The sequence below is a fragment of the Procambarus clarkii genome, chromosome 44, assembly GCF_040958095.1.
Source record: "Procambarus clarkii isolate CNS0578487 chromosome 44, FALCON_Pclarkii_2.0, whole genome shotgun sequence".
In the NCBI taxonomy this organism is placed as follows: domain Eukaryota; kingdom Metazoa; phylum Arthropoda; class Malacostraca; order Decapoda; family Cambaridae; genus Procambarus; species Procambarus clarkii.
The window spans coordinates 26506886-26534385 of NC_091193.1; the positions used below are offsets into that span (position 1 = coordinate 26506886).

A 27500-nucleotide genomic window follows, 5' to 3' on the forward strand; every position below is an offset into this window, starting at 1 on the left:
AAGCAAAAAATGGCATCACAGATCAGTCTGCTACCTCGAAGAACTTCACCTGCTTGAGCAAGCCCGTGAGCTCCAGCCTGTAGAGAGGTTACCTCCCTGGGAGGATGACTCATGCAAGATTATCATCAATGAAATGGCAATGAAAAAATCCAACATGATACCACAAGAAAAGAGGCACAAGTATCTCGAGGAAATTTATAAAGAAGCCGGAGATGAACTAGATCAAATCTACACTGATGGGTCATCTAATCCTGTCAATGGCAGGGCTGGTGCAGCATACACGGTAATTAAGGATAATACTTTCCAACGCAGAAATGAAGAAAAAGCACGTATTGAGAACTATGCCTCTTCAACGCAAGCAGAGCTAACTGCCATTGTTATGGCGTTAGGGTTTCTTGAATGGAACACTAATGGTGCAGTGATTTGCACTGATTCAAAAGCAGCACTACAAAGCCTTAGTAAAAATCAGGCAGAAAATCTTGCAATAGTCGCTGAAATTAAGAGAGCTGTGAGAGTACTTACCAATCAGGGAAGAGTCATCAAGTTCCTGTGGATCCCCTCCCATGTTGGAATATGTGGGAATGAACGAGCAGATGTGCTGGCTGCTGAAGGCGCTGAAGGAGACCATATTGAATACTTCATACCCAAGACTCTACTACAAATTAGAGGTATTATCAGGCAACATCACTGTGACAAGGTAACTGAGGAAAGGAGGATAGAAGCACAAACCAGTGAATCTGTACGATGGTACAACATGGTTGCAGCTGGCAATCCCAATCATTATGGCCGAAGAGGAGGAGGACGAGGGAGAGAATCAGTAATAGCGAGAATCCGTCTTGGATGTAAATATCCATGGAGATTTGGAATGGAAACAACAGTTGATCAGCGAAGTTGCAGAATCTGTGGTGAGAGTGACGGACACCGCCTTGACCACTATCTACGTGAATGTGAACACCTGAGAGACATTAGGAATATGTGTAGAATAATAAACCCCACATTGTTTGAGTTAGGAAAACACTATTTGTCAAATATTGATACTGTTCTTAAAAGATTTCCCCATTTTGTACCCGCAAGATAACGTAAGCTTTTAAGGGTTGACAGATGTTAATCTTCTTGTTTGAAGAGCTGTTCACTTGAGCCAGTTAAGCAAGTCCCAGCTGTGTCTGGGTACAAGTGACAGGATGAACAACCCAGCGGGTTCTCTTCCTATTGGGGAGTGTTGTACATACTGCTATGGCGGTATGTTCACTCACAGGATGAGTGACGCTGCCCAATACTGTCACTATGGCGGTATGTCCACTCACAGGATGAGTGACGCTGCCCAATACTGTCACTATGGCGGTGTGTCCACTCACAGGATGAGTGGCGCTGCCCAATACTGTCACTATGGCGGTGTGTCCACTCACAGGATGAGTGACGCTGCCCAATACTGTCACTATGGCGGTGTGTCCACTCACAGGATGAGTGACGCTGCCCAATACTGTCACTATGGTGGTGTGTCCACTCACTGGATGAGTGACGCTGCCCAATAATGTCACTATGGCGGTGTGTCCACTCACAAGATGAGTGGCGCTGCCCAATACTGTCACTATGGTGGTGTGTCCACTCACAGGATGAGTGACGCTGCCCAATACTGTCACTATGGTGGTGTGTTCACTCACAGGATGAGTGACGCTGCCCAATACTGTCACTATGGCGGTGTGTCCACTCACAGGATGAGTGGCGCTGCCCAATACTGTCACTATGGCGGTGTGTCCACTCACAGGATGAGTGACGCTGCCCAATACTGTCACTATGGCGGTGTGTCCACTCACAGGATGAGTGGCGCTGTCCAATACTGTCACTATGGCGGTGTGTCCACTCACAGGATGAGTGGCGCTGCCCAATACTGTCACTATGGCGGTGTGTCCACTCACAGGATGAGTGACGCTGCCCAATACTGTCACTATGGCGATGTGTCCACTCACAGGATGAGTGACGCTGCCCAATACTGTCACTATGGCGGTGTGTTCACTCACAGGATGAGTGGCGCTGCCCAATACTGTCACTATGGCGGTGTGTCCACTCACAGGATGAGTGACGGAGATTTGAGTGGAGATTTGGAGTGGAGATTTGGAATGGAAACAACAGTTGATCAGCGAAGTTGCAGAATCTGTGGTGAGAGTGATGGACACCGCCTTGACCACTATCTACGTGAATGTCAACACCTGAGAGACATTAGGAATATGTGTAGAATAATAAACCCCACATTGTTTGAGTTAGGAAAACACTATTTGTCAAATATTGATACTGTTCTTAAAAGATTTCCCCATTTTGCACCCGCAAGATAACGTAAGCTTTTAAGGGTTGATAAATGTTAATCTTCTTGTTTGAGGAGCTGTTCACTTGAGATAGTTAAGCAAGTCCCAGCTGTGTCTGGGTACAAGTGACAGGATGAAGAACCCAGCGAGTTTTCTTCCTATTGGGGAGTGTTGTACATTCTGCTATGGCGGTATGTTCACTCACAAGATGAGTGGCGCTGCCCAATAAACTCGCCCCTCGGGGCAAAATTTAAAAAAAGGATGAGTGACGCTGCCCAATACTGTCACTATGGCGGTGTGTCCACTCACAGGATGAGTGACGCTGCCCAATAAACTCGTCCTTTGGGGCATAATGTAACATTAAAAATGATTAATTCATCATAAGTCTTACCCATTAAGTTTCCCCGGAACAAGGCGCGACAAGTCCCCAGGGGGCGGGGTACCATGTGCCCCCCTGGTGCGGGGGGACCGACCCCCCAGGAGAGGTACCGACGCTGCCTGAGAGTATCAGTGGTGGTCCTTGTGTGAGGCCAAAGGCAGCCGCCGGCCTCCTGCCCCGCTCCCCTCTCTTGTATGGCTCTTATTTTACCTCGCTCTTAACCCTCCCAGAGTGTGGGAGGGAGGGAGAGTGAGGGAGGGAGGGAGGGAGGGAGGGAGGGAGGGAGGGAGGGAGAGTGAGGGAGGGAGGGAAAGTGAGAGATAGGAAGTGAGGCGAGAGAGAAAGATGAAAGAGAGAAAAAGGAGATGTATGGATGACACATGACACAGCCAGACACCCGGGGTCTACAAGATGACACATGACACAGCCAGACACCCGGGGTCTACAAGATGACACATGACACAGGCAGACACCCGGGGTCTACAAGATGACACATGACACAGCCAGACGCCCGGGGTCTACAAGATGACTCGTGACACAGCTGGACAGACTCACCCGGGGTCTACAAGATGACACATGACACAGCCAAACACCCGGGGTCTATAGCTGGCTGGCCAGGCTAGGCCAGATGGGTGTGGTACAGCTGGCTGGCCAGGCTAGGCCAGATGGGTGTGGTACAGCTGGCTGGCCAGGCTAGGCCAGATGGGTGTGGTACAGCTGGCTGGCCAGGCTAGGCCAGATGGGTGTGGCACAGCTGGCTGGCCAGGCTAGGCCAGATGGGTGTGGTAGAGCTGGCTGGCCAGGCTAGGCCAGATGGGTGTGGTACAGCTGGCTGGCCAGGCTAGGCCAGATGGGTGTGGTACAGCTGGCTGGCCAGGCTAGGCCAGATGGGTGTGGTAGAGCTGGCTGGCCAGGCTAGGCCAGATGGGTGTGGTACAGCTGGCTGGCCAGGCTAGGCCAGATGGGTGTGGTACAGCTGGCTGGCCAGGCTAGGCCAGATGGGTGTGGTAGAGCTGGCTGGCCAGGCTAGGCCAGATGGGTGTGGTACAGCTGGCTGGCCAGGCTAGGCCAGATGGGTGTGGTACAGCTGGCTGGCCAGGCTAGGCCAGATGGGTGTGGTAGAGCTGGCTGGCCAGGCTAGGCCAGATGGGTGTGGTACAGCTGGCTGGCCAGGCTAGGCCAGATGGGTGTGGTACAGCTGGCTGGCCAGGCTAGGCCAGATGGGTGTGGTAGAGCTGGCTGGCCAGGCTAGGCCAGATGGGTGTGGTACAGCTGGCTGGCCAGGCTAGGCCAGATGGGTGTGGTACAGCTGGCTGGCCAGGCTAGGCCAGATGGGTGTGGTACAGCTGGCTGGCCAGGCTAGGCCAGATGGGTGTGGTGTAGCTGGCTGGCCAGGCTAGGCCAGATGGGTGTGGTACAGCTGGCTGGCCAGGCTAGGCCAGATGGGTGTGGTACAGCTGGCTGGCCAGGCTAGGCCAGATGGCTATACCCAGGACCATCCAGACAGAGTCGTAGTGTCAGTGAGGTGCCCGGAAGTGCTACTTGAGACAGTGGTTCAGGGGTCAGAGGGGGAGGGGTGTGACCGTCCAGGAGGTCTGTGGTGGTGGATACAAGAGACAGCAAGGGACAGAAGTGGACAGGACCTGGGATGAAACCACCAGGGTTGGTTCGACTTGTCCCCCAGTTCGCATCCCGCCCCCACACCCGGCCAGCGGCCACCTGACCTCGTGGTGAGCTGGTGTCTTGTGAATATAACTGTGGGCTGGGGGTGTGTGTATATTATATATATATATACATATATATACATATATATATATATATATATATATATATATATATATATATATATATATATATATATATATATATATATATATATATATGTCGTACCTAGTAGCCAGAACGCACTTCTCAGCCTACTATGCAAGGCTAAATTTGCCTGATAAGCCAAGTTTTCATGAATTAATTGTTTTTCGACTACCTAACCTACCTAACCTAACCTAACCTAACTTTTTCGGCTACCTAACCTAACCTAACCTATAGAGATAGGTTAGGTTAGGTTAGGTAGGGTTGGTTAGGTTCGGTCATATATCTACGTTAATTTTAACTCCAATAAAAAAAAATTACCTCATACATAATGAAATGGGTAGCTTTATCATTTCATAAGAAAAAAATTAGAGAAAATATATTAATTCAGGAAAACTTGGCTTATTAGGCAAATCGGGCCTTGCATAGTAGGCTGAGAAGTGCGTTCTGGCTACTAGGTACGACATATATATATATATATATATATATATATATATATATATATATATATATATATATATATATATTATATATATATATATATATTGTACCTAGTAGCCAGAATGCACTATTTGGCCTACTATGCAAAGCTCGATTTGCCTAATAAGCCAAGTTTTCATGATTTTATATATTATTTCTTATGAAATGATAAATCATTAAGTATGAGTTATTTTTTTTTAATTAGAGTTTAAACTTACTTATATATATATAATATACGTAAATATATGACCGAACCTAACCAACCCAACCTAACCTAACCTACCCTATCTAAACCTTAACTAACACAACTAAGTCACCAATTTATGTTCTTGATATAATATAATAATAAGAATTCAAAAAAAGCAATTGGAAACAATTTATTGAAAATAAAGAAAATCACTCGGCCTATTAGACAAATTGGGCCTTGCATAGTAAGCCGAGAAGGTATGGTTCATAGTAAGGTATGGTTCCCCACTCTCCCATACCAGTCCCCAATACGCTCTTAATCTCATATTTCTGACCCTTCTAATACTCACCTTACCCCCTACCACCTCATCCCTCACCCCTACACACCTCCCACCACCACACACCTCCCACCACCACACACCTCCCACCACCACACACCTCCCACCACCACACACCTCCCACCACCACACACCTCCCACCACCACAAACCTCCCACCACAACACACCTCCCACCACCACACACCTCCTACCACCACACACCTCCCCCCTACACACCTCCCACCCCTACACACCTCCCACCACCACACACCTTCCACCACCACACACCTCCCACCACCTCACACCTCCCACCACCACACACCTCCCACCACCACACACCTCCCACCCCTACACACCTCCCACCTCCCACCACCACACACCTCCCACCACCACACACCTCCCACCACCACACACCTCCCACCACCACAAACCTCCCACCACAACACACCTCCCACCACCACACACCTCCTACCACCACACACCTCCCACCACCACACACCTCCCACCCCTACACACCTCCCACCACCACACACCTCCCACCACCACACACACCTCCCACCACCACAAACCTCCCACCACAACACACCTCCCACCACCACACACCTCTTACCACCACACACCTCCCCCCTACACACCTCCCACCCCTACACACCTCCCACCTCCCACCACCACACACCTCCCACCACCACACACCTCCCACCACCACACACCTTCCACCACCACACACCTCCCACCACCACACACCTCCCACCACCACACACCTCCCACCACCACACACCTCCCCCCTACACACCTCCCACCACTCAACCCGAGAACGGGTTGCAACCCGTTCTCGCAAATTTAATAAGTCAATATTGACTTATTAAATATGTGCATAGGTGACATACTTAACATAATAGATACCCTTAAAAAGATTCATAGAAAACACCGACCTTACCTAACCTTGTTAGTATCTTAAGATAAGCATCTTATTGCTTCGTAATTACAATTATTACCTAACCTATAATAGGTATAGGTTAGGTAATAATTGTAATTACGAAGCAATAAGATGCTTATCTTAAGATACTAACAAGGTTAGGTAAGGTCGGTGTTTTCTATGAATCTTTTTAAGGGTATCTATTATGTTTAGTATATCACCTATGCACGTAGTTAATAAGTCAATATTGACTTTACGAATTTGCGAGAACGGGTTGCACCACTACACACCTCCACCACCACACACCTCCCACCCCTACACACCTCCCACCACTACACACCTCCACCACCACACACCTCCCACCCCTACACACCTCCCACCACCACACACCTCCACCACAAGTGTCTGGCATATCTCAGGTCTTGGCCCTGTCAGCCCCCACAACACGAGCCATGTGGCACTCATGTTTATTGACCAGTGCCAGGCCTGGCTCTGGTGCCTCCCCCCCCCCTGTGTCACTCGTGTCATGGTGCAGTGTCAGACGTGTCATGGAACAGTGTCAGACGTGTTATGGTACAGTGTCAGACGTGTTATGGTACAGTGTCAGATGTGTTATGGTACAGTGTCAGACGTGTTATGGTACAGTGTCAGACGTGTTACGGTACAGTGTCAGACGTGTTATGGAACAGTGTCAGACGTGTCATGGAACAGTGTCAGACGTGTTATGGTACAGTGTCAGACGTGTTACGGTACAGTGTCAGACGTGTCATGGTACAGTGTCAGACGTGTTATGGTACAGTGTCAGACGTGTTACGGTACAGTGTCAGACGTGTTACGGTACAGTGTCAGACGTGTTACGGTACAGTGTCAGACGTGTTACGGTACAGTGTCAGACGTGTTACGGTACAGTGTCAGACGTGTTACGGTACAGTGTCAGACGTGTTACGGTACAGTGTCAGACGTGTTACGGTACAGTGTCAGACGTGTTACGGTACAGTGTCAGACGTGTTACGGTACAGTGTCAGACGTGTTATGGAACAGTGTCAGACGTGTCATGGAACAGTGTCAGACGTGTTATGGTACAGTGTCAGACGTGTTACGGTACAGTGTCAGACGTGTTATGGTGCAGTGTCAGTCGTGTCATGGTACAGTGTCAGACGTGTTATGGTACAGTATCAGACGTGTTACGGTACAGTGTCAGACGTGTTACAGTACAGTGTCAGACGTGTTACAGTACAGTGTCAGACGTGTTACGGTACAGTGTCAGACGTGTTACGGTACAGTGTCAGACGTGTTACGGTACAGTGTCAGACGTGTTACGGTACAGTGTCAGACGTGTTACGGTACAGTGTCAGACGTGTTACGGTACAGTGTAGGCAACTATAACAGAAAGCAATTCAAGAAATAAAGAAAAACCCAAAATATTTCTTCACATATGCTAAATCAAAAGCAAAAACCACTGCCAGTATTGGACCTATTCGTATTAGTGAAGGTTCATACACTGAGAATGACAATGAAATTAGTGAAATCCTAAAAAAGCAGTATGAGGACATGTTTAGCACTCCGATACTCAGCATGAAAGTGGAAGATTCGGACGAATTTCTTTATGAATCATATCCAAACTCCTGTAAATATAACTGATATTAACACGATCGTGGCAGATTTTGAAAGATTAATTGACAATAAGCCCATGCACTCAGCCCCGGGTCCTGACTCATGGAATTCAATATTTATAAAGAAATGCAAAGTGCCAGTAGCACAGACACTCAGTATAGTCCCCAAGCCAGGTAAACCCCCCAACCCAAACTGAAAACTACAGGCCAATTTCCCTCCTCGAAGTACCAGGTAAAATATTCGAAAAAATTATCAGTCAGAGACTTGTGAAGTACATGGCAGAGGAAGGGAAGTATAACACCAGGCAGCATGGGTTTAGACACCGCAGAGGGGCCCATACAGCTATAGCCCTGATCTACCAGCATATAGCAGAGGGGCCCATACAGCTATAGCCCTGATCTACCACCATATAGCAGAGGGCCCATACAGCTATAGCCCTGATCTACCAGCATATAGCAGAGGGGCCCATACAGCTATAGCCCTGATCTACCAGCATATAGCAGAGGGGCCCATACAGCTATAGCCCTGATCTACCAGCATATAGCAGAGGGGCCCATACAGCTATAGCCCTGATCTACCAGCATATAGCAGAGGGGCCCATACAGCTATAGCCCTGATCTACCAGCATATAGCAGAGGGGCCCATACAGCTATAGCCCTGATCTACCAGCATATAGCAGAGGGGCCCATACAGCTATAGCCCTGATCTACCAGCATATAGCAGAGGGACCCATACAGCTATAGCCCTGATCTACCAGCATATAGCAGAGGGGCCCATACAGCTATAGCCCTGATCTACCAGCATATAGCAGAGGGGCCCATACAGCTATAGCCCTGATCTACCAGCATATAGCAGAGGGGCCCATACAGCTATAGCCCTGATCTACCAGCATATAGCAGAGGGGCCCATACAGCTATAGCCCTGATCTACCAGCATATAGCAGAGGGGCCCATACAGCTATAGCCCTGATCTACCAGCATATAGCAGAGGGGCCCATACAGCTATAGCCCTGATCTACCAGCATATAGCCAACGCTGTGTCGAAAAAAGATCAGTGTAATATAGTGCTTAGGGACGTCTCGAAAGCCTTCGACAAAGTGTGGCACACAGGCCTAAAATATAAGATATCTGAACTAGGACTTCCTGAGAGATTTACTGCTACTCTCTGCAGCTTTATAGACAACAGAACTGCTAGGCCTAATATCGGCAGCTACTTGGGTGACGTAATAGAACTGACAAGTGGAGTACCACAAGGAAGCTGCCTCTCCCCCACTCTATTCAACATATATACAGCTGACCTACCCCAACTCCAACATGGAGAATACATCACATACGCTGACGATGTCACCCAAATAATATGCCAACCGGGACCATCAAAGCCGCTACTAGCCGACAAGACCAAGGCGGCAATTAAACTCAAACAACTTTGAGAAGCAATGGAAAATTAGCACCAACAAACAAAAGTTTCAGATAATACACATTGCGAAAAGAAACCCGGACCCCATCATCCTTGACAACCAGCCGATCCAATATGCGGAGGTAGGCAGAATACTGGGACTTATGATAAATAGAACAGGGATACAAATTCATGTAAGGGACCGACTAAACAAAGCCAAAGCAGCATTAGGAAAACTGAGAAGATTCCGAAGCCTCAGTACTAACATTCAGATCCACCTATATAAGGCTCTAGTTCGGCCGCATCTAGAGTATCCCCCAGTAGCACTACACACCATAAAGAAAACTAACATGCAGAAACTGCAAGCAGTACAAAATAAGGCGCTAAGGAGAGCAGCAAAACACCGTCCACCTTATGATCAGACAATCCAGGAGCTCCACGAACTCCTGAACATACAGACACTAAACATCAGACTGCAGCACCAAGCCATCAGGGTGTGGAACACCATCGAAATGTTAGAGGACCCAATGTTAGAAAGATTACTCCAAGATGAGACGCCCCACTCCCACAGCTGGTGGCCCAAGATGAGACGCCCCGCTCCCACAGCTGGTGGCCCAAGATGAGACGCCCCACTCCCACAGCTGGTGGCCCAAGATGAGACGCCCCGCTCCCACAGCTGGTGGCCCAAGATGAGACGCCCCGCTCCCACAGCTGGTGGCCCAAGATGAGACGCCCCACTCCCACAGCTGGTGGCCCAAGATGAGACGCCCCGCTCCCACAGCTGGTGGCCCAAGATGAGACGCCCCGCTCCCACAGCTGGTGGCCCAAGATGAGACGCCCCGCTCCCACAGCTGGTGGCCCAAGATGAGACGCCCCGCTCCCACAGCTGGTGGCCCAAGAGCCTCGATTCACTAGATGAAAACCCCGCCCCACAGTATATAATTCCCAGATGATATACTAACCAGATATCCTTCACCCCATAATTGAAAAATTTAGTATGTATGTGTAGGTGTATAGTTATGTATTTGCATATGTATATGGGTATATATGTAAGTACGTGGGTGTATGTATATATATATATATATATATATATATATATATATATATATATATATATATATATATATATACATATATATATATTTATACATATATTATTAAGTAGTTAAGCAGTTTTGTATCAACCAATGTATATCTTGTAACCATTAAATACACAATAAAGCACAAAAAAACACAAAAAGAAAGGGGTGGTAGGAGAAAAGTACACAAACTGTATTGGAGGGGACCTTAACATTCCCTCTAATGCGTTGTGTGTATATGTAAGGGTACCACCTCAGGTGCAAATGTGGGGACCCATAGCCTCGGAGAAGAAAATAAGTAGTATTCAGAGAAGATTCTTGTGGATTCTCACTGAACACTTTAATATTTTCTTCTCCTATCACCCCCCATTCTTTTGTATATGAACATATATATTTGCTTTATTTAAAGTTTGTTACAACAAAGGAGTTACATGTGGGATACAAAGATGGTTATCATAAGTTGTCGAGTTCCTCCAGCTCCTCAGATGGCGGGCAGGAACCCTGGATGCAGTGTGCATTTACCCTCTGTATCGCCACGCTGAGGCGCTGGAAAAGGAAGCTGGCAGCTCTAGGGTCTCTTGTTGTTTCAATGAGCCTAGAACCCAGTTCCTTCAAAAAACTGGTGGCACTCTTACTCCAGGCGCCGAGTGTCTCAGAAGTAATGGGGACAAAATTGTAGTGGTGGTCCAGTTCTCTGTTTTACGGGATTTGGCCGATTCCCTGTGAGTGGCAGCGCTGCCCAGTTGTGCAACACTGAAGTCAATGTAGGTGTTAGCCAGGGTTGATACGCATGTGTAGTCCCACACCAACTGCTTGCCATTCTTCCAGGGGTTCACTGTGATACCATACATATATAAATCAATAAATAACAATAAAATAAATAGCCTTGAAAAGAACAACGTAACGTATGGAAGCAGCGGAGTGTGTATATATGAATGCTACACAGTATTCATCTATAGAAATCCATATATGGGTGAAAGGGTACCAGAAGACAGCGAGTCACTGTGAGGGGTGAGGTCTCAGATTGGCGAGACGTAACCGGTGGAGTCCCGCAGGGGTCAGTCCTTGGACCTTTACTGTTTCTGATATATGTAAATGATCTCCGGGTATAGATTCATTTCTCTCAATGTTTCTTGACGATGCAAAAATCATGAGGAAGATTGAAACAGAGGATGATAATAGGAGGTTACAAGATGACCTAGACAGACTGAATGAATGGTCCAACAAATGACTGCTAAAGTTCAACCCGAGTAAATACAAAGTAATGAAACTAGGCGGTGGAAACAGGAGGCCAGACACAAGATACAGAATGGGAGATGAAGTACTTTATGAAACGGACTGAGAGAAAGATCTAGGAGTTGATATCACACCAAACCTGTCTCCTGAAGCCCACATGAAAAGAATTGCGTCTGCGGCATATGCGAGGCTGGCTAACATCAGAACAGCCTTCAGGAACCTGTGTTAGGAATCATTCAGAATCTTGTATACCACATACGTAAGACCAATCCAGGAGTTTGCGGCCCCAGCATGGAGCCCGTACCTTGTCAAGCACAAGACGAAGCTAGAAAAAGCTCAGAGGTATGCCACTACCTCCCAGAACTAAGAGGCATGAGTTACAAGGCTGCGAGAAATGCACCTTATGACACTGGAAGACAGAAGAGTAAGGGAAGACATGATCACTGCTTACAAAATCCTCAGGGGAATTGACAGGGTAGACAAGGATAACTATTCAACACTGGTGGTACGCGAACAAGGGGACACAATCCCAATCATTATGGCCGAAGAGGAGGACGACGAGGGAGAGACTCAGTAATAGCGAGAATCCGTCTTGGATACAAATATCCATGGAGATTTGGAATGGAAACAACTGTTGATCAGCGAAGTTGCAGAATCAGTGGTGAGAGTGATGGACACCGCCTTGACCACTATCTACGTGAATGTGAACACCTGAGAGACATTAGGAATATGTGTAGAATAATAAACCCCACATTGTTTGAGTTAGGAAAACACTATTTGTCAAATATTGATACTATTCTTAAAAAATTTCCCCATTTTGCACCCGCAAGATAACGTAAGCTTTTAAGGGTTGATAGATGTTAATCTTCTTGTTTGAGGAGCTGTTCACTTGAGACAGTTAAGCAAGTCCCAGCTGTGTCTGGGTACAAGTGACACGATGAACAACCCAGCGGGTTTTCTTCCTATTGGGGAGTGTTGTACATTCTGCTATGGCGGTATGTTCACTCACAAGATGAGTGGCGCTGCCCAATAAACTCGCCCCTCGGGGCAAAATTTAAAAATTTAAGGGGACACAGATGGAAACTGAGTACCCAAATGAGCCACAGGGACGTTAGAAAGAACTTTTTCAGTGTCAGAGTAGTTAACAGATGGAATGCATTAGGCAGTGATGTGGTGGAGGCTGACTCTATACACAGTTTCAAATGTAGATATGATTGAAATGTCAGTTGATTGACAGTTGAGAGGCGGGACCAAAGAGCCAGAGCTCAACCCCCGCAAGCACAACTAGGTGAGTATGGTGAAACACATGTGAAGAACCTCACACACTCACAGCTCCCTGACAAAAGAGAGCCAGCTTAGCTTAGCTGCCAACACCCACACATGGTGTCAGCAAGGCGGACAGCCCATTTTCATTTCATTTCTATATTATGCACCCCATACCCATCCCGTGGGCGGTGGTGTAAAGGGTTACAGAGGCACATAATGGTTCAGGAACTGAACCACAGAGTTCGTTTAGCTAAGCAAATAACAATCTTTTGACGCTAGTTACACAATTATTAATGTTATTTATACATGTACATATATATACATATGTACATGTACATATATCTATATATATATATATATATATATATATATATATATATATATATATATATATATATATAAATATATATATATATATATATATATATATATATATATATATATATATATAAATATACATATATATATATATATATATATATATATATATATATATATATATATAAATATATATATATATATATATATATATATATATATATATATATATATATACACATATATACATGTACATATATATACATACATATAGAAATCATCGATAGATACAGCGATAGCAGTCGGCTTGACATCTGCGAGGCACTACACATCAAGAAGTCAACACCAGCAATCAACAGCCAATTAATGCACAACTATATTCTACCCACTTCAAGACTCCGTACCAATATAGAAGCATCAAGAGCCAATGGCCCTGGGGGGAGCCTATGGGCCAATAGGCCCTTTGCAGTTACTTCCATTCTTGCCTCTCATTTATCCAATTAATACCCATTGTTCCGTGTTCTGTCTTGTGTTGGTCAAAAGTTTGTTCACCTCATCCAAGACTGTTTCAACATATCACCTCACCCAAATGCGAGTATATAAGACAAGCTGTTTAGTGTTAGCATAAGTAAAACTCTGTTTAGTGTTTTCAGGTTACAGTTGCGTGTGTGTAAACTTAAGTCTTTGAAAATGTAATAAGTTATTACGAAACGCGTTCAAGCGTCGCGTCAGACTAGTAATAAAAATGAATTTTGGAGAATTGATTTTTCAATTACCATCGACAGTAAAAAGAAACATAATAAATATTGTGAAAATACGTGTTAGAATTTTTAATCTTACTTTTTCGGTTATATTTAATAACATATATATACATACACATTCATATTCAATCACCCACACAAATACACACATCAATAATCTTTGTGTCACAAGTGATTCAACAAGAGGCTCACAACAGTCACTATAGAAGGCACTTTACATCTATGGTGAGTCACACAGTTACTAGTCTTGCTCCACACCCACCCAACTGGGCGGCAGCTTTACAGTCATGTGCTCCACACCCACCCAACTGGGCGGCAGCTTTACAGTCATGTGCTCCACACCCACCCAACTGGGCGGCAGCTTTACAGCTATGTGCTCCACACCCACCCAACTGGGCGGCAGCTTTACAGTCATGTGCTCCACACCCACCCAACTGGGCGGCAGCTTTACAGTCATGTGCTCCACACCCACCCAACTGGGCGGCAGCTTTACAGTCATGTGCTCCACACCCACCCAACTGGGCGGCAGCTTTACAGCTATGTGCTCCACACCCACCCAACTGGGCGGCAGCTTTACAGTCATGTGCTCCACACCCACCCAACTGGGCAGGAGCTTTACAGTCATGTGCTCCACACCCACCCAACTGGGCGGCAGCTTTACAGTCATGTGCTCCACACCCACCCAACTGGGCGGCAGCTTTACAGTCATGTGCTCCACACCCACCCAACTGGGCGGCAGCTTTACAGTCATGTGCTCCACACCCACCCAACTGGGCGGCAGCTTTACAGTCATGTGCTCCACACCCACCCAACTGGGCGGCAGCTTTACAGTCATGTGCATGCATTACCTACAGTAAGCCAATATTGAATACTTGGCTAAGAGTCCTGGCAGCACATCATTATGAATGAAGTACTTACACATTTCTTGGACACTATTGATGGTGTTATCTCTGAATTCCGCGATTTTGTTCACATTCCATTATATAATGACGCAAAGTATGCGAATTGTTCTGCTGACAGAGTTTACATTTAGTCAGATCTACATCAGTAGATGTTACAAACTCCCAGAGGTACTTGTAGCCGAGCCTAAGCCTAGCAGTGGTAACATCTAGAAGTCTGCTAACATTATTGGATGACCCATAGACGTGCGGTTCTTCCTGCATAATAGAATGATGATAGATGGAGCAACTGGTGTGAATTTCACTTTGCCTCAAGTCTCCGAAATTTAGTTAATGTTCCTGGAATATTACTGCCCTCAGGCTGCTCAAAGGCAGTCCAAGTTGGTAATCAATTCCCTCTTTACGAGCAAAAGTCTTGGCCAACTCATCTGTTCTATCATGCATTCGGAGACCAATATGGGAAGGAATCCACAGGAGACAAACTCTGACTTCATCATTGAATATTTCACCATATCTGTGTCTAGCTTCAGAGACAAGAACGTCACAGTTATGCCTTGGGGAGCTGAGGGCAGTCAAGGATGACAAGGAGTCACTTACAATTAACGTGTCAACTTTGGATTCATATTCGCGCTCGAGTGCAAGGATTATGGCAACCAATTCTGTTTAAAGAGTGGAGGCCCAATTACTGAGACGCGCTCCACACTCATGAGAGAAGGAACCATCTCTCCCTCTCACAACAACTGCACTTCCAGCTGCACCATGGGACTGGTGCAAGGATCCATCAGTGTAAATAATCTGGGAAAGGCAGCGCTCTCTGACTAAAGCATCAATTTGGCTTAAGGCATTGTACTTTGTTTCTTGTCGCAGCAAGGCCTGTTCTTTAATCAGCTTCTTGGGTGGGAAAGGGGGGAACAGTAATTTGGAAAGGAGTGATCTTCCATGGGACAGGAAAGTGTCGTTGTTATCCGTCTTGGAGGAGGTGATGACTATTATACATTCTGAGCACAGTGGTAGTTTTGATAATCCATTTGGAGGGATGCTGACCTTCAAGGAAGAAGGCTTGGAGAGCTTCACTGCAGGGGTTAGGGTGGGTTAGCCTTAGCATCTTAATACCAATTAAAGCATTAATTTCAGTGATACGATCACTTACACATGAAATATTCAGTTCCTTCCTCATGTTTAGTAATTTAGTTGTACGGGGGCATCCGAGGATAATCCTCATGCGGACAGCCCGCCGGCTGCCTTCATAACTCTCACTGTATGAAAAAAAGGCTCAGGAATCTGTACACCAGTTTATTGACAGTTGAGAGGCGGGACCAAAGAGCCAGAGCTCAACCCCCACAAACACAACTAGGCGAGTACAAATATTCAAGAGTGATTGGAGGTCATCCCTGACCAGCTCCCTTAGGGTGTAGGGGAGGGCGTGTGCTCCCCCAGGGTGTACGGGAGGGCGTGTGCTCCCCCAGGGTGTAGGGGAGGGCGTGTGCTCCCCCAGGGTGTTGGGGAGGGCGTGTGCCCCCCCAGGGTGTAGGGGAGGGCGTGTGCCCCCCCAGGGTGTAGGGGAGGGCGTGTGCCCCCCCAGGGTGTAGGGGAGGGCGTGTGCTCCCCCAGGGTGTAGGGGAGGGCGTGTGCTCCCCCAGGGTGTTGGGGAGGGCGTGTGCCCCCCCCAGGGTGTAGGGGAGGGCGTGTGCCCCCCCAGGGTGTAGGGGAGGGCGTGTGCTCCCCCAGGGTGTAGGGGAGGGCGTGTGCCCCCCCAGGGTGTAGGGGAGGGCGTATGCTCCCCCAGGGTGTAGGGGAGGGCGTGTGCCCCCCCCAGGGTGTAGGGGAGGGCGTGTGCCCCCCCAGGGTGTAGGGGAGGGCGTGTGCTCCCCCCAGGGTGTTGGGGAGGGCGTGTGCTCCCCCCAGGGTGTTGGGGAGGGCGTGTGCTCCCCCAGGGTGTAGGGGAGGGCGTGTGCCCCCCCAGGGTGTAGGGGAGGGCGTGTGCCCCCCCAGGGTGTAGGGGAGGGCGTGTGCTCCCCCCAGGGTGTAGGGGAGGGCGTGTGCTCCCCCAGGGTGTAGGGGAGGGCGTGTGCCCCCCCAGGGTGTAGGGGAGGGCGTATGCTCCCCCAGGGTGTAGGGGAGGGCGTGTGCCCCCCCAGGGTGTAGGGGAGGGCGTGTGCCCCCCAGGGTGTAGGGGAGGGCGTGTGCCCCCCCAGGGTGTAGGGGAGGGCGTGTGCCCCCCCAGGGTGTAGGGGAGGGCGTGTGCCCCCCCAGGGTGTAGGGGAGGGCGTGTGCTCCCCCAGGGTGTAGGGGAGGGCGTGTGCCCCCCCCCCAGGGTGTAGGGGAGGGCGTATGCTCCCCCAGGGTGTAGGGGAGGGCGTGTGCCACCCCCAGGGTGTAGGGGAGGGCGTGTGCTCCCCCCAGGGTGTTGGGGAGGGCGTGTGCTCCCCCAGGGTGTAGGGGAGGGCGTGTGCCCCCCCAGGGTGTAGGGGAGGGCGTATGCTCCCCCAGGGTGTAGGGGAGGGCGTGTGCCCCCCCCAGGGTGTAGGGGAGGGCGTGTGCCCCCCAGGGTGTAGGGGAGGGCGTGTGCTCCCCCAGGGTGTAGGGGAGGGCGTGTGCTCCCCCAGGGTGTAGGGGAGGGCGTGTGCCCCCCCAGGGTGTAGGGGAGGGCGTGTGCTCCCCCAGGGTGTAGGGGAGGGCGTGTGCTCCCCCAGGGTGTAGGGGAGGGCGTGTGCTCCCCCAGGGTGTAGGGGAGGGCGTGTGCTCCCCCAGGGTGTAGGGGAGGGCGTGCCTGACTCACCTGGTGACAGACGGCGCGGCAGGAGGGCGGGGCGTGTGCTCCCCCAGGGTGTAGGGGAGGGCGTGTGCTCCCCCAGGGTGTAGGGGAGGGCGTGTGCTCCCCCAGGGTGTAGGGGAGGGCGTGTGCTCCCCCAGGGTGTAGGGGAGGGCGTGCCTGACTCACCTGGTGACAGACGGCGCGGCAGGAGGGCGGGGCGTGTGCTCCCCCAGGGTGTAGGGGAGGGCGTGCCTGACTCACCTGGTGACAGACGGCGCGGCAGGAGGGCGGGGCGTGGGCGCAACAGTCTCCTTCACCTGCAACACAGCAACATATTACCTCACACGTCCAGAGAGAGTGAGCACACCCGCCCACACCCACCCCACACCCGCCCACACCCACCCCATACCCGCCCACACCCACCCCATACCCACCCACACCAACCCCATACCCGCCCACACCAACCCCACACCCGCCCACACCCACCCCATACCCGCCCATACCCGCCCACACCCACCCCATACCCGCCCACACCCACCCCATACCCGCCCACACCAACCCCACACCCGCCCACACCCACCCCACACGTGTGCTCCCTCAGGGTGAAGGGGAGGGCGTGTGCTCCCGCCCACACCACACCCGCCCATACTGACGGCTGAGTGGACAGCGCTCGGGATTCGCAGTCTTAGGGTCCGGGACTCGATCCCAAGCGGTAGCAGAAACAAATGGGCAGAATTTTTTTCATCCTGATGCCTGCTTGAAGAACTTGCTTGATGGGGTTCTGGGAGTTGTTTTACTCCCCAAGCCCGGCCCGAGGCCAGGCTAGACTTGTGAGTGTTTGGTCCACCAGACTGTTGCTTGGAGCGGCCCGCAGGCCCACATGCCCACCACAGCCTGGTTGGTCCGGCACTCCTTGGAGGAAACAATCTAGTTTCTCTTGAAGATGTCCACGGTTGTTCCGGCAATATTTCTTATGCTCGCTGGGAGGGTGTTGAACAACTGGGGACCTCTGATGTTTATACAGTGTTCTCTGATTGTGCCTATGGCACCTCTGCTCTTCACTGGTTCTATTCTGCATTTTCTTCCATATCGTTCACTCCAGTACGTTGTTATTTTACTGTGTAGATTTGGTACTTGGCCCTCCAGTATCTTCCAGGTGTATATTATTTGATATCTCTCTCGTCTCCTTTCTAGCGAGTATATTTGTAGAGATCCCAATAATTTAGGTGCTTTATCTCGTCTATGCGTGCCGTATATGTTCTCTGTATTCTCACTATTTCAGCAATCTCTCCTGCTCTGAAGGGTGAAGTGAGTACTGAGCAGTACTCAAGACGGGACAACACAAGTGACTTGAAGAGTACAAACATTGTGATGGGATCCCTGGATTTGAAAGTTCTCGTAATCCATCCTATCATTTTTCTGGCTGACACAATATTTCCTTAGTTATGCTCCCTAAACGTTAGGTCGTCAGACATCATTATTCCCAAATCCTTTACATGCAGTTTTCCTACTATGGGCAGATTTGATTGTGTTTTGTTCACTGTATTCAGCTTCAGATCCTCATTTTTGCCATACCTGAGTACCTGGAATTTATCACTTTTAAACATCATTTATTTTCTGTTGCCCAGTCAAAAACTTTGTTAATGTCTGCTTGAAGTTTTTCAATGTCTTCAGCAGAAGTAATTTTCATCCTGATTTTTGTGTCATCTGCAAAGGACGACACGAAGCTGTGACTTGTATTTTTTGGGACTGTACTTTGAGGTACAGAGCTTTTAACTGCGCTTGGACTCAAGCACAGAGGTATGTATTTTATTTGACTGACTGTTACTCTATGTGTTCTGTTCAACAGGAAATTGAGTATCCAGCGTCCTACTTTACCAGTTATTCCCATTGACCTCATTTTGTGTGCTATTACTCCATGGTCACATTTGTCGAACGCCTTTGTAAAGTCTGTGTATACTTCATCTGCATTTTGCTTATTTCCAAAGCATCTGTGATTTTGTCATAGTGGTTGAGTAACTGTGACAGACAGGATCTTCCCGCTCTAAGTCCGTGTTGTCCTGGGTTGTGTACTTCATAATTTTCCATAAACTAGAAATTTTATTCCTAATCACTCTTTCAAACACTTTTATTATGTGTGATGTTAGTGCAACTGGCCTATAATGTTTTGCCAAAGCTTTACTCCCCCCCTTGTGCAGAGGAGCTATACCGGCAGATTTTAGTGGTGCTGGCATCTCCCCTGTATCCAGGCTCTCTCTCCATATTACGCTGAGTGCTCACGTTACTTATACTTTACATTTCTTAATGAATATTGAATTCCATGAGTCAGGCCCAGGAGCCGAGTGCATGGGCATATTGTCAATTTCTCTTTCAAAGTCTTCCGAGTTTGTGGTAATATCCGTTATATTATCTGCAGCTTGAATGTCATTCATAAAGAAGCTGTCTGGGTCATCAACTTTCATGTTGTTTATTGGTGTGCTAAACATAGCCTCATACTGGCCTCTTAGAATTTCACTAATCTCTTTGTTGTCCTCTGTGTACGAACCTTCATTTGTAATTAACGGTCCAATACTGGTCGAGGTTTTGGATTTTGATTTTGTGTATGTGAAAAAATATTTCGGATTCTTCTTTATCTCTTGTATAGCTTTCTGTTCCAATTCCATTTCCTCAGACTCATCGCTTCAACGTTTGTTCTATTTCTTCGATCTCCCTGCTTAGGCTTAATTTCCTTGCTTGTGATAGTTGTGTCTGCCGAAGCATTTCCGTTATTTTTTTCCTTCTCCTGTACAGTCGTCTGCGTTCTCTTTCTAGAGTGGTCCTCTTTCTGCCCCTCCTCACAGGAACGTGCTTCAAGCAGACCTTGTAAGCTTCAGCTGTCACTTGAGCTATTCCCTGTGTGGGAGTTTTGTCTCCCACAGACCGTCTCCCAACCCGTTCTCGCACTTTCTTACTGTCAATATTGACTTATTAAATAAGTGCATATGTGACATATTAATTTTTTGTGAATATTTTAGTTTACCTTGAAAAGCTTCATAGAAAACACCGACCTTACCTAACCTTCTTAGTATGTTAAGATAAGCATTTTATTGCTTCGTAATTACAATTATTACTTAACCTATACCTGTAATAGGTTAAGTAATAATTGTAATTACGAAGCAATAAGATGCTTATCTTAACATACTAAGAAGGTTAGGTAAGGTCGGTGTTTTCTATGAAGCTTTTCAAGGTAAACTAAAATATTCACAATAAATTAGTATGTCACATATGCACGTATTTAATAAGTCAATATTGACTATACGAAAGTGCGAGAACGGGTTGCCCATTGAATGGTTGCAAGGTCTACATTGACTTTCTCCCAGTCGATCCTCTTATTGTTGAAGTGGAATTGATTGAATATTCCTTCTCGCTTGTTGGGTCTCTTGGACCTACTACCGTTATTTATGTTAGTTCGCACTTCAATGAGTTTATGGTGTGAGTATTAGAATAGTATTTAGGTTTATTTTTTCTACCTTAATTCGAAGTACCTCTACCACCTCATTAGTTGAGTTTAATAGCTCAGTGCATACCAGGTCCTCTTTAATATACACACCTACTCCTCCATTTGACCTAGTTTCTCCATCACATCTATATAAATTATAATTTGGAATCCAGATTTTATTATCCATTTAATCTTTCTTATGAGTTTCCGTGAATGGCCTGAATATTGAGTTTGACTGTAATAGGAGGCCATTTATGAACTTAATTTTATTTCTTGGGCCTTGTATGTTTTGCAAATATGAATGATTGTCCATATTGTGTGTCACTTCTGGAAGGTTTTGGTAGTTCTCCCTCCTCTCTACCCTGACCCAGGGTGTGCTGGTCTGGCAATGGTTTGTTCAGTTTTGGTAGTGGTACTGGGGAGTGTGGTAGTTGTGGGGTGTAGTATGTGTGGACTTGATGACGAATTGTAGTCCAGTCGTGGGCATTTCCCCCTCTCCATCCGTAGTCCCGTAACGTTTCTGTCTGCCTGTTCCTCCCCCTGTTTCTGTCTGCCTCTAAAACCTTCCAGGGCTATTATATTGGTCTTCCTCTCTTATATAACGCTGTGAACCTCTTATTGGAAGTCAGGGCAATGAAGATCATAGTATTTCATCTCATTAACTGAGAGTTTGCATAGCTTAGGGTGGAAACATCTACACTCTGTATCAAAACGACATCTGCCTTTCCCTAACATGTTTCGGTATTTTCGGGGATGCATGAATGAGCATTCCGTGCCTCTGGGCCCATATCTACACTGTCCTTTTGCATAATACCTGCAAATATTTTCATCTGTGATTGTATTCTTGTTTGTACCCGTGCACGACTTGGCTACCTCTGTGTTTTTTGTTCCAACTTTCTCGTTTCTGCATTCATTCTCGGTATCGCCCTTATCTTTCTCCTTGTGGCTTTCGTCTTTCTCATAGCCCTTGTTCACCTAGCAGTAAAATAGGTACCTGCGAGTCAGACAGCTGCTTTGGGCTGCTTCCTGTGTGTGTGTGTGTGTGTGTGTGTGTGTGTGTGTGTGTGTGTGTGTGTGTGTGTGTGTGTGTGTGTGTGTGTGTGTGTGTGTGTGGACAAAAAAAAAAAGAGTTGATTGACGGTGTAGAGGTCACACACACACACACACACACACACACACACACACACACACACACACACACAAGAACTACCTAACAGGAAGGAGCCAGAGGGTAATGGTAAGGGGCGAAAAGTCGGACTGGCGAACGGTAACAAGTGGAGTACCTCAAGGATCGGTGCTGGGACCAATCCTCTTTCTAATTTACGTAAATGATATGTTTACAGGAGTGGAATCATACATGTCAATGTTTGCAGATGACGCAAAATTAATGAGAAGAGTTGTGACAGACGAGGATTGTAGGATCCTCCAAGAGGACTTAAACAGGCTGCAGAGATGGTCAGGGAAATGGCTACTGGAGTTTAACACCAGTAAATGTAAAGTTATGGAAATGGGATCAGGTGACAGGAGACCAAAGGGACAGTACACAATGAAGGGGAACAGCCTACCTGTAACGATTCGAGAAAGAGACCTGGGAGTGGATGTGACACCTAATCTAACTCCTGAGGCACATATAAATAGGATAACGACAGCAGCGTACTCTACACTGGCGAAAATTAGAACTTCATTCAGAAACCTAAATGAGGAAGCTTTTAGGGCGCTTTACACTGCCTACGTGAGACCCGTCTTAGAGTATGCCGCGCCATCATGGAGCCCCCACCTGAAGAAACACATAAAGAAACTGGAGAAGGTTCAGAGGTTTGCGACGAGGCTTGTCCCAGAGTTACGAGGGATGGGATATGAAGAGCGGCTGAAGGAACTGAACCTTACGACACTAGAGAAAAGAAGGGAGAGAGGAGATATGATAGGGACATATAAAATACTCAGGGGAATTGACAAAGTGGAAATAGATGAAATGTTCACACGTAATAATAACAGAACGAGGGGACATGGGTGGAAACTGGAAACTCAGATGAGTCACAGAAATGTTAGGAAGTTTTCTTTTAGCGTGAGAGTAGTAGAAAAATGGAATGCACTTGGGGAACAGGTTGTGGAAGCAAATACTATTCATACTTTTAAAACTAGGTATGATAGGGAAATGGGACAGGAGTCATTGCTGTAAACAACCGATAGCTAGAAAGGCGGGATCCAAGAGTCAATGCTCGATTCTGCAAGCACATATAGGTGAGTACATATAGGTGAGTACACACACACACACACACACACACACACACACACACACACACACACACACACACACACACACACACACACACAAGAACTGAACACCAACATAAGAACTGCCTTTAGAAACTTGTGTAAGGAATCGTTCAGGACCCTGTATACCACCTATGTCGGACCAATCCTGGAATATGCAGCTCCAGCCTGGAGTCCATACCTAGTTAAACACAAGACAAACTTAGAGAAGATTCAGCGGTATGCCACCAGGCTCGTCCCGGAACTCAAAAGTATGAGCTACGAGGAAAGGCTAAAGGAGCTGAACCTCACGTCCCTGGAAAACAGAAGAGTAAGGGGAGACATGATAACCACCTACAAAATTCTCAGGGGAATTGACAGGATGGACAAAGACAAACTCTTCAGCACGGGTGGGACACGAACAAGGGGACACAGGTGGAAACTTAGTACCCAGATGAGCCACAGAGACGTTAGAAAGAATTTTTTCAGTGTCAGAGTAGTTAATAAATGGAATGCATTAGGAAGTGATGTGGTGGAGGCTGACTCCATACACAGTTTCAAGTGTAGATATGATAGAGCCCAGTAGGCTCAGGAATCTGTACACCAGTTGAGAGGCGGGACCAAAGAGACAAAGCTCAACCCCCGCAAGCACAATTAGGTGAGTACACAGACGGTTTAATCAGAGGTAAGTATGGTTTAATCAGAGATGTAGGCTAGCAAAGCAGCAAAGTAAAAGGGCATGGAGAAACTATAGAAATAACAGGACACTGGAGAGCAGAGAAAAATACCAGTGCCAGGAATGAATACGTCAGGGTGAGAAGAGAGGTAGAGAGGCAAAATGAAAATGACATATCAAGCAAAGCAAAGACTCAACCTAAATTGTTGCACAGCCACATCAGGAGAAAAACAACAGTGAAGGAACAGGTAATGAAGGTGAAGATTGGGGCAGACGGATTCACTACAAACGACAAGGAAGTGTGCGAGGAACTCAATGTGAAATTCCTTGCACAGTAGAGCAAGGAGAAGTTCCAGAGATAAGAGTGTCCCTGGGTGGTGAGCCCAGCCCCTGGCGCTGGGTGGTGAGCCCAGCCCCTGACACTGGGTGGTGAGCCCAGCCCCTGGCGCTGGGTGGTGAGCCCAGCCCCTGACACTGGGTGGTGAGCCCAGCCCCTGACACTGGTGGTGAGCCCAGCCCCTGACACTGGGTGGTGAGCCCAGCCCCTGACACTGGTGGTGAGCCCAGCCCCTGACACTGGTGGTGAGCCCAGCCCCTGACACTGGGTGGTGAGCCCAGCCCCTGACACTGGGTGGTGAGCCCAGCCCCTGACACTGGTGGTGAGCCCAGCCCCTGACACTGGGTGGTGAGCCCAGCCCCTGACACTGGTGGTGAGCCCAGCCCCTGACACTGGTGGTGAGCCCAGCCCCTGACACTGGGTGGTGAGCCCAGCCCCTGACACTGGTGGTGAGCCCAGCCCCTGACACTGGGTGGTGAGCCCAGCCCCTGACACTGGTGGTGAGCCCAGCCCCTGACACTGGTGGTGAGCCCAGCCCCTGACACTGGGTGGTGAGCCCAGCCCCTGACACTGGTGGTGAGCCCAGCCCCTGACACTGGTGGTGAGCCCAGCCCCTGACACTGGGTGGTGAGCCCAGCCCCTGACACTGGGTGGTGAGCCCAGTCCCTGACACTGGGTGGTGAGCCCAGCCCCTGACACTGGGTGGTGAGCCCAGCCCCTGACACTGGGTGGTGAGCCCAGCCCCTGACACTGGGTGGTGAGCCCAGCCCCTGACACTGGGTGGTGAGCCCAGCCCCTGACACTGGGTGGTGAGCCCAGCCCCTGACACTGGGTGGTGAGCCCAGCCCCTGACACTGGGTGGTGAGCCCAGCCCCTGACACTGGTGGTGAGCCCAGCCCCTGGCACTGGGGGTGAGCCCAGCCCCTGGCACTGGGGGTGAGCCCAGCCCCTGGCACTGGGGGTGAGCCCAGCCCCTGGCACTGGGGGTGAGCCCAGCCCCTGGCACTGGGGGTGAGCCCAGCCCCTGGCACTGGGGGTGAGCCCAGCCCCTGACACTGGTGGTGAGCCCAGCCCCTGACACTGGTGGTGAGCCCAGCACCTGACACTGGTGGTGAGCCCAGCCCCTGACACTGGTGGTGAGCCCAGCCCCTGACACTGGTGGTGAGCCCAGCCCCTGACACTGGGTGGTGAGCCCAGCCCCTGACACTGGGTGGTGAGCCCAGCCCCTGGCACTGGGGGTGAGCCCAGCCCCTGACACTGGTGGTGAGCCCAGCCCCTGACACTGGTGGTGAGCCCAGCCCCTGACACTGGTGGTGAGCCCAGCCCCTGGCACTGGGGGTGAGCCCAGCCCCTGACACTAGTGGTGAGCCCAGCCCCTGACACTGGTGGTGAGCCCAGCCCCTGACACTGGTGGTGAGCCCAGCCCCTGACACCGGTGGTGAGCCCAGCCCCTGACACTGGTGGTGAGCCCAGCCCCTGGCACTGGGGGTGAGCCCAGCCCCTGGCACTGGGGGTGAGCCCAGCCCCTGGCACTGGGGGTGAGCCCAGCCCCTGACACTGGGGGTGAGCCCAGCCCCTGGCACTGGGGGTGAGCCCAGCCCCTGGCACTGGGGGTGAGCCCAGCCCCTGACACTGGTGGTGAGCCCAGCCCCTGACACTGGTGGTGAGCCCAGCACCTGACACTGGTGGTGAGCCCAGCCCCTGACACTGGTGGTGAGCCCAGCCCCTGACACTGGTGGTGAGCCCAGCCCCTGACACTGGGTGGTGAGCCCAGCCCCTGGCACTGGGGGTGAGCCCAGCCCCTGACACTGGTGGTGAGCCCAGCCCCTGACACTGGTGGTGAGCCCAGCCCCTGACACTGGTGGTGAGCCCAGCCCCTGGCACTGGGGGTGAGCCCAGCCCCTGACACTAGTGGTGAGCCCAGCCCCTGACACTGGTGGTGAGCCCAGCCCCTGACACTGGTGGTGAGCCCAGCCCCTGACACTGGTGGTGAGCCCAGCCCCTGACACTGGTGGTGAGCCCAGCCCCTGACACTGGGTGGTGAGCCCAGCCCCTGGCACTGGGGGTGAGCCCAGCCCCTGGCACTGGGGGTGAGCCCAGCCCCTGACACTGGTGGTGAGCCAAGCCCCTGACACTGGTGGTGAGCCCAGCCCCTGACACTGGTGGTGAGCCCAGCCCCTGACACTGGTGGTGAGCCCAGCCCCTTGTTTCAACGAGGTAAAGTTTGAGGGAAGTCAGGTTCAGGATTGATGAAGTATTTACCCTACCCATAACGAAACCGCTACATCTTCCCCTTAATCATAGCGACGTTGTTTACAGTTATTAAACAGTTTACGAGCTGTAAATTCCTAAGCCAAGTTTGTTATTGTAACTGTAAACAAGGCCTCCTTGACTGTGTGAAGATGTACAGGTTTCGCATTTTGTTGGGTTAATGCTTGATGAATGGCAGTGTTACATGGAGGTACCCGGCAGCGCCTGGGTCTCTCTGCCCCATTTCCCCCTCCTGATCCATCCCTCACTCTCAACCTATCCCCTTCTGTTCCCCCACTCCTCTCTACTTCATCTATCCCCTATTCCCCTCTCCGTCTTCCTCTCTATTTCTCAGTACAAACAACAACAACAACACACAACATAATTACACTGTGGTTGAGTTGTTTGCACGTTGAGGTGATATGAACGGCTCAAGAACTCTCAGAAAACTGCGCAAGACAAAGCCCCCATCTCATACATCGTAGGAATTGTTGGTGTTCAAAATAAGAGCTGATCCTTCTTAAAGGGGGGGGGGGGGCATGGTGACCGGCCCTCACCGACCTATGACAGTCCCATACCTAATGTGTGTCATCTTGCAAAGTTCGGTGAGGTTATTCCCAAGCGCCTAGCCTCCAACCTTGGCTAGTCAGACATTGTAATTTATAGATATATATTTAGAGAAAGGACTGAAGAGCAACATTTAGAAACACACAGACAAGTGTAAGATGACTAGGGGATAGGGTCACACTTGGAGCCTCACAGGACAGTATAGACAGACTTAAAATGGACGCAGTATCG

The 27500-nt window shown here is 49.2% G+C and overlaps 1 protein-coding gene across 1 annotated transcript in view; it reads right to left on the reverse strand.

Annotated features, from left to right (window-relative positions):
• Positions 1 to 27500, reverse strand: part of Reck (Reversion-inducing-cysteine-rich protein with kazal motifs) — a 200409-nt gene that overhangs the window by 111873 nt on the left and 61036 nt on the right. Inside the window, exon 2 of the mRNA XM_069300855.1 lies at positions 17970 to 18025. Coding sequence (XP_069156956.1) covers positions 17970 to 18025 — 56 coding nt within the window. The remainder of the gene's footprint in view (positions 1 to 17969; positions 18026 to 27500) is intronic.